This window comes from Miniopterus natalensis, chromosome 10 (genome assembly GCF_054644295.1).
Source record: "Miniopterus natalensis isolate mMinNat1 chromosome 10, mMinNat1.hap1, whole genome shotgun sequence".
NCBI lineage: Eukaryota > Metazoa > Chordata > Mammalia > Chiroptera > Miniopteridae > Miniopterus > Miniopterus natalensis.
In genome coordinates this window covers 74,943,797-74,957,433 of record NC_142090.1, presented here as the reverse complement: position 1 = coordinate 74,957,433, position 13,637 = coordinate 74,943,797, and the positions used below count along the sequence as shown (strand labels likewise).

Genomic DNA, 13,637 nt, shown 5'->3' with positions numbered 1-13,637 from the left:
TTCCCCTTCAATGAAAGAAGGGGATTATATCTAAGGTTCCCTCCAAGTTTTCCCCCTGATTCTGTCAAATGAGATCCTGGCTTGAATTTGAGTTTTTTCCCCAACATTCCAGCCCGGTGTTAATAAGTTTAATATCTGTAAAAAAAAAAAAAAATCCTTTTTGTATTTTCAGAGTCATGTACAAATTGTTAATTTCAATATAGTACAGAAATTTACTGTAATCTAATGGCATTCTTTTTTGCTTCTGAAATGTAGCATTAAGCCCTCCAGGAATGAATGTCAAAGTTGAAAATCAGATCCTATGATTGCACAGCTACTGCTTATTTTGTTGCCTTTTATGTCACATTAACTCTCTTCGTTGCTAAATTGATAAATGGTTGCAAACACCTGGCTCCTCAGGTACTTTACTTGGCATTGCCTGCTCATCGTGCATTCTTTCCTCCTGAGAGATCTGATTATCCCATTGTCCTCCCCAAATTCTGTTCAGAGTGCTGTGGGATAGACACTCTTCCCACTACAGGGCGACACTGGGAATCGGGAACGGTGTCAAGGTTACACGAGTAACTAGGACTTCAATAGGCCCCAGTTTGCCCGGTTCCCAGGAGAGCAGGCATGGCTCTAAATAAGCATTTCGGTCATCTGTCTTTCTGTTCCTCTTGCAGTTTTGAGAATACTAAAAGGCACATGCTTTTGTCTATAAAAGTATTTTTATTATTGCTGTAAATTAAGTGCCAGCCTATTAAATAGATAGAAAAAGTCCTTAGACATGTCATATTTGAAATGACCAGTAGGACAGGGCTTATAGGCCCTCAGGAACTCACTTTTCCTCATCGCCTTAACTTTGAATTCCCCTGTCCTACCCCTTTGACTCTCCTCTGCTCTTCTAACCCTTCCCCCAGCTTCAGGCCTGCCCCGGCCTGGACAGAGGAGGGGGGCTTCCATTTGCGTCAGCCCTTCCAGCCTTTCTCCCTCCTTCACGTCCTGCTGCCGGGACTGGCCAGGGGTGTCTTTGGGCCCCCACCCGCCTGCTCCGTCTTCTCCCGCTCAGGGACGCCTCGCTTGCCACACCCTGGACCTGGCCCCCTGATGAAACAATTAGGCAGAGTAGCCTGTTGCTCTGAAATGTAGGTGAACTTCTTTCAGATCTTTGTTTGTAGAAAGACTCAACTTTGCCATCTACATTTAACCATGTTTTCCATGTTGAAACTAAGTGAGAAAGAAAAGCTGTCTGGCCTAGAAATAAATCTGTTTTCAATTATGAGTTTGCATAGAGACATTTACAAAGCATCAAATACCGTGTGCTGGCTTTCGGGGCATCGGAGCCTGCGGAACGTTAGAGGTGGGGAGGGAGAGCCAGGAGAACAGGAGAAGGGGTGTTCGCTTAGGGGTTGTTTTTTTTGGTTATTTATCCTTAAAAAAAAAAAGAACAGTATTAAACCAGAAATAGCCATTTTTAAAAACCTGCATAGCTAGACAGATTTGTGATTCTTATTAGGGTAATAATCCATCTGTTATGGAACTGGATCAATTTGTAAATTAAATTGATTAATCTAGCAGGAGACAAAAAAAGGTCTTGACTTTTCCCACAGTAAGCATTTCCTCAAATAGTCATCATCCTAAAACGGTTTGGGAAGACTCGGTTCTCTGCCATTCTCCCTCTCCTCACTCAGCTCGGAAGGAGGGCTCAGTAGGTACTAAATAGACGAGTGACAGTGGAGTTCAAGCTTTCGGATTCTGTTGGGTCTGATTGCTCCTGAAAGCGTATTTTTGACAGTGTTTAATGTTGAAACCTTTCCGTGACCACAAGAACATTTCTGATGCTCGTTGATTAGTCTAGTAATGTAGAACTATATTTGAATTATATTCTGCAATTTCACTTTATTGTTTTTATCTTGTCTGATCAAAAACCTCCCGATGATCCCTGTAACAATGTGTGATTGGAATAATAACTTCACATGTTGAAGAGTTTGTGCTGCAGCTGAGAGGCATGTAAATACAAGCTGCTTATTTGCAAGAAGCTTCCAGATTTGCAATATGATTGCTATGGAAACCACATAATGAAAACCTTATAACCATCTGTGTGGTTGATGGATTTTACTGCATAGCTGAGCTGTTTTTGTTTACTGTTATTAAAATGTTGAATGGAATATATTAACCCACAAACGTTGACTCTTTGAGGTATTAATTAGTATTGTATAATGACATCGTGCCTCAACACCAAAATAAAATATGTTTAATAATAAACCTAAATAAAACAACATGTGTTTCAATTTCTAATATATTGTGAAGGTGATTATTACCCAGAGTTTTAGTCACTTGTCCTTATATATATTTTTGAGTGGTGTGGAGAGGTTTGCTCTGTTAATAAATGACTATAGTAGAATTTATTTTCATGATTTTTTAATCCATTTGTTCACTCGGTATTTATTAAACATCTGCCTTGTACTGTATTCTCTTCAAGATTCAGTCTGAGATTTTTATCCCTAAGATTAACACACACACACCCCAGACTTGATTTTTTTGTCTTTTATATGGAAGCTGTTTGTATTGTTAGCTCAAGATTATATGAGTTGTTTGAACATTGTTAAGAAAAAAAAATTGATGTATGAAATGCAGAAGGCTTTGACCTAAAATATCAGCCCTAGGTTTGAAATGGAGAAACGCCATGTTTTTAATGAGCGTCTCATCCTCTAAAATACCGTATTACGCATCTCACATGGATTTCAATTTGAATACTTGCAGTAAATATTGGTACTTAAGTAAATATTTTCAATATTATTCTGGTAATTTAAGAATACATCGTGCACATTATAGGCACTTAAATGTTAATAAAATAAGGATAAATTCCTAGTAATAAACTAACTTGTTAAGTTTTTTCCTTTAATTATTATAATTAGTTTTTTCGTGTCTTGACACTGACTTTGGGTGCTGACTCTAAAACCCACAGTCTCTTCTTAAGAGCCAAGAATACTGCTTCCTATATTGATCGGGTTATGGCTTTTGATTGAGGATAAGTGCCCTTAATTATTTTGAATTTACTTCTTACTTTTGCATTTGTGACCAAATTGTAAGAGAGGGAGTGCTGGGGAAAGAGCAAGTGTGAAAAGTAAGTTTTCTCTTTCAGCTTTAAAAATATTAACTGTCTGTAAGTGAGTAGGTTGGACTAAATGACTGTAAATGTCCCTAATACCCTTAAAATCTGATGGGAACACCCTCTTAGCCCGTGTGTACTAACTAGTCCTTGAGGTCTGGCACAGGTGAGATAACTATTGTTGAAGAGAAAAAGACAGGATTTAGGATCAGACATTTTATTAGGTCTTTTATGTATTAATTACTATTTGAACTGTATTAAATTGCCTGTGTTGGGTTCAACTCGGTATGTATAAAGTACCAAATATTTCTATCTGTTCCTTATATTGGAGCTTTCATTATTTCGCTTGAATTGAATTACAAAAATTCGGAACAGTTGTATTTGTCTTACAAGTCCAGTAACTCCCAAGCTTGACTTAAATGCCGATTTTTATTAATCACCGCTTGAACATTTGCCTGCGTCTTCTGAGTCCACATGCGCTGTCCTGACCTCCCTGCCCGCCTCTCCAGTTGCCCCTGGACACTTCCTCCGGGTTGCCCACCGGTACATTCAGTCTCTCACGTCAGAAACACAACTCCTCCTGTTTCCTCAGCAAAATAGCTGATCTCGGCTGGTCCCTTTTAGGCGGTGATGTTCCCATTCCTCAGTTAACTGAGCCCAAAGCCCCCCACCCTTGGTCGTGCTTCTCTCCCCGCTTAGCGCTCCGCATGCCGCGGGCCCAGAGTTTATCGGCCCCTGTCCCTCTGCCTGACGACCATCTCCCTCGCATTCCCCCCGCCCCTCAGTCAGGGCTTCCTGCCCCTCAGCCAGACTCCCAGTGTCTCTGTCCCCACGCCCTGCTCCAGAATCCGACCCCGAGGGGCCCGCTGACCATTCCTCGGGCATAGTCTCAGCCCTGCCCTTTCTCTGCTCCGAATCTTCTGGGGCTCGCGTTGCCCACGAAGCACAGCCTGAGGCCCACAGCAGGGTGTTCATGGCCCTTCAACAACTGGCCCCAGCCAGCAGCATCGCCCCACCCTGCTCTTTCCCCCTGAGGTCCACGTTCTGTAGCTAAAGGATATGGTGGTGCCTTGTTCTTTCGTTTACGCCTCTCCCTCTGTCTGGAAAGTTCTGCTTCCCGTCTCTCCTTTTTCAGATTCTCTCCATCTCTCAGCCTTCATGCCGCTCCCCCGATGGGTGGTTCTTCTCTGCACTGCGTGCCTGGGCCCCACATGTCAGGTTTTCCCTTAGGTTCTGTCTCCTGTCCCTCTAGGGTGTCAGCTTCCTGAGGGCAGAAGCTCCCTACTGTCCTCGTCTCCCCGGTAGGATCTCTCTCTCGCACGTAGTTGATACTCAGTGGAGAGTTATTGGTTGAATTATTTAATAGCCTTTATAGTTATGTAGTTTGCATATTTTTCTTTAAAGTTTTGGATTTGGGGTAAAATTGTATTTCTTTCTTTGGAGTTCATTCAGGTGCCCTGCCTTAAGTATATCTAAATTGTATGTAAACCCTAAGGTGAGGAAAGTGGTAATGTAATGTTTCTTTAATGTAAGAGAATTAAGTAGTCTGTGGACTCTGCTAAAAGCCGTTCTCATTTACTCTTACCGTATCCCTTCCTCTAACTCGGAGTGTGACGGGAGAGGGTGGAAATAGGGACGGCATCTCATATATGCCGGATGAAGAACATGGACTTCATCATCGCAAACCCAAGTTGGAATGACAAAAATGAGAAATTGCTTTGCCTGGTCGAGTTTCAATTTTCTCACCTGTAAAATGAGGATTTAAAAGTTACTTGTCTATGAAATCTTTACGTCTGCTATAGTGTTCTCCTGTGAAGATCAAGTGAGAAAAGCTGTGGAGTCTCTGAAACTCAATAAATGGCATACATACGGTCACACATTTGACATCACACGTTTCCTCTTGGCTACGCTGATGTTGTAGGGACCGTGATTTTACCTGCAGTGCTCCTGCCACAGCTTAACGTGGCCGATCTGTGTAGTGTTGGGCGTCATTTTACTGGATGTCAGGGCTTTTCTGGATCTAAGATCGCCCCAGATGAGTTCCTCTAAGTATTTTAAAGAGCATAGGGGAAGCACTAGTATGTATCTTAAATTCTTTTAAGCCGACTGGTGAGGTTGCTCTTTGGAAGCAGCTGAGGTTTATTTGTTCAGCTTCAAAAGGAATGTGCACATTGAGCGGCTCCCTTCTTTAAAAAGGAACCCTCATAAACCTGTAGCTTTGCTCTTAAGCTGGGGTGCGTCCTGTATTGTTATCCGAGGAAGCTCCTGAGGGGACATTTGTGCTGTTTGTTTACAGAAGAAGAAGAGGACAGTGGCCCCGGGAAAGCGGAGGAGCCGAGGAAGGTGACCCAGGACAGCGGCCATCACGCCACAGGTAACGGACTGCGCGGCTCCCGGGCAGCTTCTGTCTGTTTTGTTCCCTTTCTCGCGGCCCTGGAGACGTTTGCACGGCCCCCCAAAGCCGGCTCCTTGGGCCCGTGTAGCTTTGGGCTGGTAAGCTGCTTAGCCCCATTTAGGATGCGTGGAAACCGCTCGAGAAGGGTTTATAAAGTAAGCCCATTTATACAAGGTATTCCTTCCTGAATTACTTTGTAATGACTCAATTAGCTTTCATTTCTGCACAAAGGAGATTTGGTTGCATAAATTAGCTTATCATCATTGAGGAAGTGTCACTGCTAAAGGACAGCTTATAGATACAACATGCAGTCGCTGTCAAACCTATGAGGATGTAATATAGACATCTGTGTATACTTTGTGCCTGAGCAGAACAGACTTCTGCCACTCAGAGACTAACAGGGGACAACAAGTTGCCCAGGGGACTGGCAATGTAGACATCTCTGAAAAGGTCAACTTGACACAGGCTCTGACAATCGACCCACAGCTCTGTCTTCTTTGATAAAAATCAGATAAACTTAAGACCGCTAATTGATCTGCAGCCTGTTTAAATGTTGGCCATGCATATCTTCATTGCATATGATTAGCACCGAAAGCAAATGAATTGGCTAGGAAATGCCAGGGTCCGGTGACAGCAGCTTAAAAACAAGAAAAGGACACCGGTGGCCTGGAAGTCCAGGAAGGACGGTCCCCTTATCCATTTCCACTTGCCACATGGCCCCAAGTACTAATTATGACTGAGAGGGGAAAAATAAGTGCACGTGCTGTGTACAAAATCACATGATATGGGCAGCTTTCCCTGCTGTTTGTTATTTCCCAGTAGCAGGAGATAAACCGTATCTGTAGTGCGAGCACGAGGTGGGTTTTGATAAACCAGCACTTATTTTACATGGAAAGAAGAGGAGGACTGTCGCCTTATCAGGACTTTACCGTCTCCATAGCCACAGGTCAGCCGGGGCAAGGTCTGCCCCATCATCCCATGTCCTGCAGAGAGCTGTAGTTGGGGTCACCTTCCCCTCTCTGATATGTCCATACATCACTCTTTCAAGCTGTCAGGCGCAGGGTGGAGAAGAAGTGTGTGTTCAGGAAGTCGCTTTCCAGAGTCCTTCCTCCTGTGACATGTGGAAAGGAAGCAGAGGCCTGGTTTCCGGCCCCGGGCAGGAAAGCAGGAGCAGGTTGCTGCAGAGGGTTGGGGTTTGCTTTTTTCAGAAAGGAAGCGAGGACGGAGTCATTAGCTGTTAGCACTCAGGCCCTGTAAGATGCAGCCATAAAACACCGCAGCGCAGTGAAACCTCGAGGCCAGCGTTCAATAGTAATTTAAGTATATATGTTTTATTAGGTGTCGTAAAGCTCCTGCCAAAAGCATGTCGCCTCCTTTTTAAAAATCTCAACGCAGGTGCAGAAGGAAGACACACATAGATATTCCTTCCACAAATATAAATATTTTGGCTTAAAGCACTTGTATTTTTCAAAAACCCTTTTATAGTAACTATCTCCCAAATTTTTGCCTCTGAGGGAAGGGGAAAAAAAATCAGGTTGTCCTCAGAGGAATGCATTAAATAGACCTAGCTTCTCATGCAATAACTATAAATTAGCACTGCAATAATTCTTATCTTTAGTGACATGAAATTCTTTTCAAGCAACAGTTTTAATGCCTTTGCGTAGCGGTGACCTTTGCTCTCCCGAGGCTGTCTGAGCTGTAACACTAGAAGTTTGTTTGCTGTGCGGGGCAGCGAGTTGACAAGGGTATTACTATCTTGCTGAGCATCACATGATGTGAACTTCTAACCTTACTCAAGAATGTTATATATTTTTCACATTGACTGATTTTACTAAAAAAAAATAAAAAAATCAGACAAATGTAAAATACGGAGGCAAAAACAAAATTAATCTTGGATTCCTTACACGTTCCTTCACGTTCAAGCTTATGTGTCTTATATGTATCGTAAAGATTCCATTTGATTTTTTTTTTAACATTGTACAATATGCTCACCTTTCTAAAATAGTGTTTAAACCTACAGCACTACTCAAGGAGAGATTCTCCATTGTTTTATTACTATATATTTCATCTATTGTCATCATTTTTAAAACCTTTTCATTTTTGCAAAAGCATCTCCAATGTTTAGTTTATACTTTCATCATAATTTTGTTATTATTGCCTAGTGATCTGTTTTTGTACTTTTGGAAAAGCAGGAGCAAGTATATTGTTTAAATCTGTCCCGGGCTGGCTAATTTAAAAAATTTTTCCCCTTAAAATAATTTTTTTTTAACCATTCATGCCTCTCAGGAGAAGAAACATAAACAATGAGGTGCTTTTTTATTTGGAATCTTGAAAACATAGATCTTGGTGCAGATAGAACAGAAAAAGCGCTCCGTGTGGTGAAGACAACTAGGCGGGCTCCGTCTGTATTCAGAACGGATGCCTACCTGTGCTCTACGACATCGGGCTTCAGCCCATGTTTTGTTGTTTTTTAAGAAACAGGCTTCCCGTGGGTTACTTTTGTAGTGTGTAGGTGAGCAGTGTCAGCTTCCGTGAACCCCCAGTGTTTCTGAGGCTGCACCGAGGCACAATTTTTTTGGTGTCTGTTTAGCCACAATTAAAATTTTTAAAAGTAAACCAGAGGAGCTCGCTGCTCTCTAAGGAACAGGGCAATTCCTAATCTTATGTCTAGCATTTATACCAAGAACCTGACCATCACTTTCCCGAGGCCGCCAAGGCCAGGCAGCACCCCCGGCCCGGCCCCCGGCTGCGCTCTGCCTCACAGCGGGCACAGCCGGAGCAGGCGGGACGGTAGACGGTGGGTGCGCGCAGCCGCGTCCCGGACAGCGTGGCGCCCTCAGCGCAGAAACGAGGCTGGTCTTTGGGCAACGTCATCAGCAAGGTTATAGAAGGCGCGGTGGAAAATGCATCTTCTCCCCAGCCCTGCCGCGCCGCTGCTCTGTTGCCTCTCTGGCAGCGAGACTTAATGAAATGCTCATGATGCACGTCTAGGGAGAGATGCATCTTGCACACGGTGGGGGTCTCCGTGCCCCTCATGTGCTCCTGTAGCTCCCATTAGTGTTAATGGGAGTTTCACCAAGCGCATCGGGGGGAGGAGAGACCCCAAAGTGACGAGGATTATTATGCATTAGAAATCATCATATACTTTTCTTTTCCTTCCTTCCCCCCCACCTCTTGAAAATCTATTGAACGGGAAACTGTTGTGAGAGAATCTGAAAAAGGGGAGAGCAGGCAGGGGGCTGGACAGCCGGGGAAGCTACTGGAAGGCCCTAGCCAAGCCACAACTTCTCCTCTAGGTTTCAGCCCAAGTTCCATCTCTTCAACCTTTTTGGATGAAGCCTAAGGCTGAGCAGCGTGGGGAACACCACACAGGAGCCTCAACTGTTTCGCTCCTTTCACCTCCTGGCCAGTGGCGGTGGGGGAGGGCTGTGCATGCGAAATGATGTCATCCTCTCTCTGCTCTAATTCCTGGACTTTTAAACTGACACTGACGGACTGCATGGGGCGCAACATTTGACCCATTTAGCAGTTGATTTAATCTGACTAGGATGTTTCAACTTCTAAATCTCTATTTGTCTAAATAAGTGGTTTTTAAAGGAAATCAGTCACTTTATTATTAAGTAATTTTTTTCTAAAAAAAAAAAAAAAATTTGACAATGTTTGGAGTAATCTGTCCAGCCAGAGTGCCCTCTAGTGTCCATTTATAGAATTTACTTAAGATCTGCTTTGTGGGGGAAACAACCCTAATGAAGGGTGGCCACAAGCATTGTTAGTTCTTGGTCGGATTCCCAGGCTTTTGCACACCCCTGCTGGTATCGGTGATGGGTGTTCAGAGGCTAGAGTGGAGAGGTCAAGAAGGTGTTCGCCCTCTCTGCCCGCCTCCTCCTTCCCTCTCTCCTCCTGCCTCCCACTTCCCTCCCTCCCTCTGTTTTAATCTTTAGAAAACAAGAGGGGAAAAAAATTAATAGGAAGATTTTGCTAGGTTGTGTGTTCCGGTCCTTTTTTATTTTCTTAAAAATATAATGGAAAACTAGCATCTTACTTCCTAATATTCGGACTCCCCATTACTCAGATTTTCTTTTTGGCTTTAAAAACTATTTCCAGTATTAAAGGGAAATTTAAAAATTTCTAGTGAACATGGCACTTTGTACATATCACAAACCACGTGTAATAAGGCGAGCGCCCTAATGCCATGCCAATGTGACTGGCTGTGTTGGAAGTGCCAGCGAGCCTGCTGTTGGAGAGCCATATAACAAAACCAAGATGACAACCCCGATCCAGCGTGAGCCTCCACAGTGATCCCCTCAGAATTCAAAGATGACCTTCAGCGACGGAGGCTGTCAGCGTGCGTATGTTCTGCCTGGTTAGCGAACGCGCGGACATCTTATTGATACCACTTGCATTCTTTTTGCATTAACTCATCAAAACTCAATTATCATGAAATTAAAAGCAGGAAACAGTTCTCAGTGTAACAAAAGCACCCAGTGTCTTTAACTCCGTGCAGCGCTTCAGGAGAGCCACATTGTGTAAGTGACAAAGCATTTATTTCCCGGGTTATTGTGGTATTACAGCGCGGAGAGCACTAAATAATCAATCAGTTAATGGTCTGTATGGCAGTTGGAACACGTCACATCCATTGTGCTTATGCTGTTAGAAGGATGAGCTGATAACTCCAGTGTATGTCGCATGTTTACTCAGAGCCTAATGTCCTGAACTGGGGCCGACAGATCCTGCAAGATGCAGCTTCAGCACTGCCAATTTCTAAGTTGTTGAAATGTTTGTCAAATAACTTTGAGAGGCTTTGGGTACGAAAGTCCCCGAAGATAAGAGCTGGAATTACCCTTTGTATTATTTCCACATGATCCTCTTTCTTGAACTAGCTTTAGGTTTTAGAATTAAAAGCAAAACAGAAACGTTCCCTAGTTTGGGTTAGATTTGTGCCTCCGCTCCTTTGTCGCGGTCGCTTTTACGAAGCGTCCCTATTCTGCGAGGCGGCCGTTGCGCAGTGTGCTTGTCACACCTCTTGGTATTGCTGGTTGTGCAGCGTGGGGCTCATCTTCAAAGCATGTTGCCAGTGGGCTTAGGTTCGGATATAAAATAAGTGGGAAGTAACTCTCAGGGGCTGGTGTGAGGAGGAAACATTGCAATTGCAGGTTTTAGGTGAACAACAAAGGGAGAGAAAGAGAAAAGATATTCAAAATGAGACCTTTTTGAAAACAGTCCGTAGTTAGAGGATAGTAAGAAGGGGGATGCTTGCGCAGATGTAATAAAATTTTTTCTTTGAGCCGGGAGTGAATTTTTTTAGACTGTTTTGGTGGTTTGGGCTGGCCCCTCAATTTCTCTTGCTTCATTTTTAAATGAGGGCCCATTGCAGGAAAGCTCTAACTTGCGTTTTCTCTCTTCTTTCTAGGAGATAAAAGCACTGATTACGCTAACTTTTACCAGGGTTTGTGGGACTGCACAGGTGCTCTCTCCGATGAGCTGTCATTTAAACGTGGTGATGTGATTTACATTCTTAGCAAGGTAAGAAGACACCCGAAAAAGACAACTGTCAAGGGTGAATACAAAACTAGATTTTTATGCATTTGGATTACAACACTGAGGAAAAATGCCAATTGGAATTCTTCTAGGTCCTTGTTAACAATCGGGAGTTCACAGTAATTAATTATTTTGTCAAGTGCAATATAATCAAAATTTAAACACAATCAGATAACAGGATTCAACTTAGCAGTGTGTTTACCTATCACTTTAGCCTTTGGCTCCCCTCCACACCCGCCTTCTCCAGAAACAATGTACTTATGTGAAAGTTAGCATTGTAAGGTATTAGCTTATTTGTTAGGTTTCCTTCCCCTTCCTTTCTGTTCTTCTGTGTGCTTACTCTGATTCCGTCTGCCACTCACTACTGGAAACGCCGTGTTTATAGAACACGCTTTTCATCTTTGTGTAAATACATCGTGTGTTCCGACAATTTAAGAGCAACGCTTTCTATTCAGACAGGTTTAGGTAATTTTTTAAAGTTCAGCATAATTGTATTTGTAAACATAATTGCCAAGTATATTGCTATGAACTCATCTTTATATATACAAAATCAGGTCTCTGCCTCTTTAAGATACTGGATTATTCAAAATCTTTCTGTCCTTCAATCCAAAAGTTTCTTTGTGTGGTTACACTTCTGATGACGTGTGTGAGCTCCCTTAATCTTCACATCTTAACTTCCGCTACTGTAATATGGATGTTAAAAAATATCTCCTTCAGTCTCCTATAGGAGGCTCTTTTAGAAACAAATGATATATGGAAACTGTAAGTATGGAAATGCTATATAATTCATAAGCTTAGGCATTTAATGTGGTTTCTTGATTAGAGAAATAATTTGGACTTTTCAGAAAGAGAATGTGATTGTTAGCTACAGAAGAGAATTTGGAAGTAAGATCACTTACTGAATTTTTACACTGGTTCGCTGATGCATCAAATCATAGCAGAGAGTCATAGAGTGACTCAGTGACTGAGCGACTGAGGGACCTTAGCGCTCATCTGTCTGTCTGTGCGTGGTTTTTACAGGTAAGGAAACTTGGATCAAGAAAGTGCCAGAGCCTGTGCTTAAGGCGTGGGGACTTCCAAACCAGGGCTTCCTGCTGTTTTTGTCTTATACTGTTCTCCCTCCCTTCCCCCACCCCTCTGCCTTTTCCTCTCCCCTCCCTCTCTACCTCCCTTGTGTTTAATTTGAAACCGTCATAAAGTCCCTATACTGTGCCAGGTCCCATTCTAAGCACCAGGAATGCAAGAGAAGTAAGATAGGGCCACTTGTAGGTTACTGGGGAAAATATTTAGTGAGTAAGTACATATAGCCAACTGTGGTAATTGCTAGTTGAAGTCCCCAAAGCTAAGACCTGTCATTTCTTTCTCAATCCTCTGCTCATTAGTGTGGGATTTTAATTTTAATTTTTCCTTTTTAGAAGACACTTTCGGTCCTTGGAAGCTATCAGTAGCCATATCACAACTCTTGCATTAAGCCCATTATTGAGCATTTAATTGCCTGAGTTAAGACAAGTTTTTTTAGATAATTACTTAATATAGGAACCAAACGAATTAGTTTCAGTTCTTGACAAACTTCCTTGGCATCATTCCTCGACGTTACTTAGCTCACAGTTTCTTTCACCAACGAGGCTGCAATTGTGTATAAAAGTAAAAGGTTGATTAGCTTCCACTTGGAATTTCAGATTATAGGGATAAATGGCAGATAGCCGTTACATTCCCTGGTAAAATGTGAAATGCATGAAGCCCAGTGGGTCTGTTCTGAAAGTCTTCTGAACCAGGTTGTCTGTTGCTGAAAGCCTCGGAGCGCCTGCCTCCAGGAGAGGCTGCACAGCAAGCAGCCTGCAGGCATGTCTCATTCCTGCCATCACCTTAGAAATCATTTTCTGTTAATATGAAATTAAAGATATAATCACATATGCGTATTATACTTCTAGGATTCCAGGGGAGGTAATTCCAGGACTCCCAAAACTGTTTTGTGGGGATTGTAATTTTACATGTGAAGCCTGACCATAGAGCCAAGGTTAGTGGCGGCCCAGCATGTAGGAGGAACATAGTGCCGTCTGAGATTTCTAAATGCTGTTAAATGCATTATCACATTGGCTCTATTTACCCAGCTGTGGGCCTAGTGGAATCAACCAGGCAAATCTTAGTGAGCATGAAAATAAAGGCCACGGCTCTCCCTCGATGGAATCTGGACTAGTTCTGGGCCATTGATAGGTGTTTTGGCTGCTGGTTATCAGGTTGCTTTGGGGATTAGTATATATTAGTACATGATTTCTCCACTTCGCTTTGGGTAAGTTCAGATTGGGATCTCTGGAGACTAAATTTTTATTTGGCTTGGCCTTCCAGTTTTTATCAAAAACTTGGCAAACATAGACCCTAAGTTAATATCATAAGTTCACTTAATATATGAATGATGACAGCAGTTTGAATACTTGGCATTACTATAAATTCAGAATCTAAGGCCCCTAGTAGAAGAGAGTGAAAAAATGCTCAAAAGGACTTGTTTCTAGATCAAAGTAGAGCTGATCTTATATACTGATAGATTTTTTAAAGAAGTACAATTAGTATAGAAATCACTAGCATTGTTATATGCCTAGAAATTTGTTTAGTCTT

The 13,637-nt window shown here is 42.7% G+C and overlaps 1 protein-coding gene across 1 annotated transcript in view; it reads left to right on the top strand.

Moving 5' to 3' along the window:
- SKAP2 (src kinase associated phosphoprotein 2) overlaps nt 1–13,637 on the top strand; it is a 142,590-nt gene that overhangs the window by 113,797 nt on the left and 15,156 nt on the right. Inside the window, exons 10-11 of the mRNA XM_087821221.1 lie at nt 5,388–5,465; nt 10,897–11,009. Of these exons, the coding sequence (XP_087677347.1) occupies nt 5,388–5,465; nt 10,897–11,009 (191 nt within the window). The remainder of the gene's footprint in view (nt 1–5,387; nt 5,466–10,896; nt 11,010–13,637) is intronic.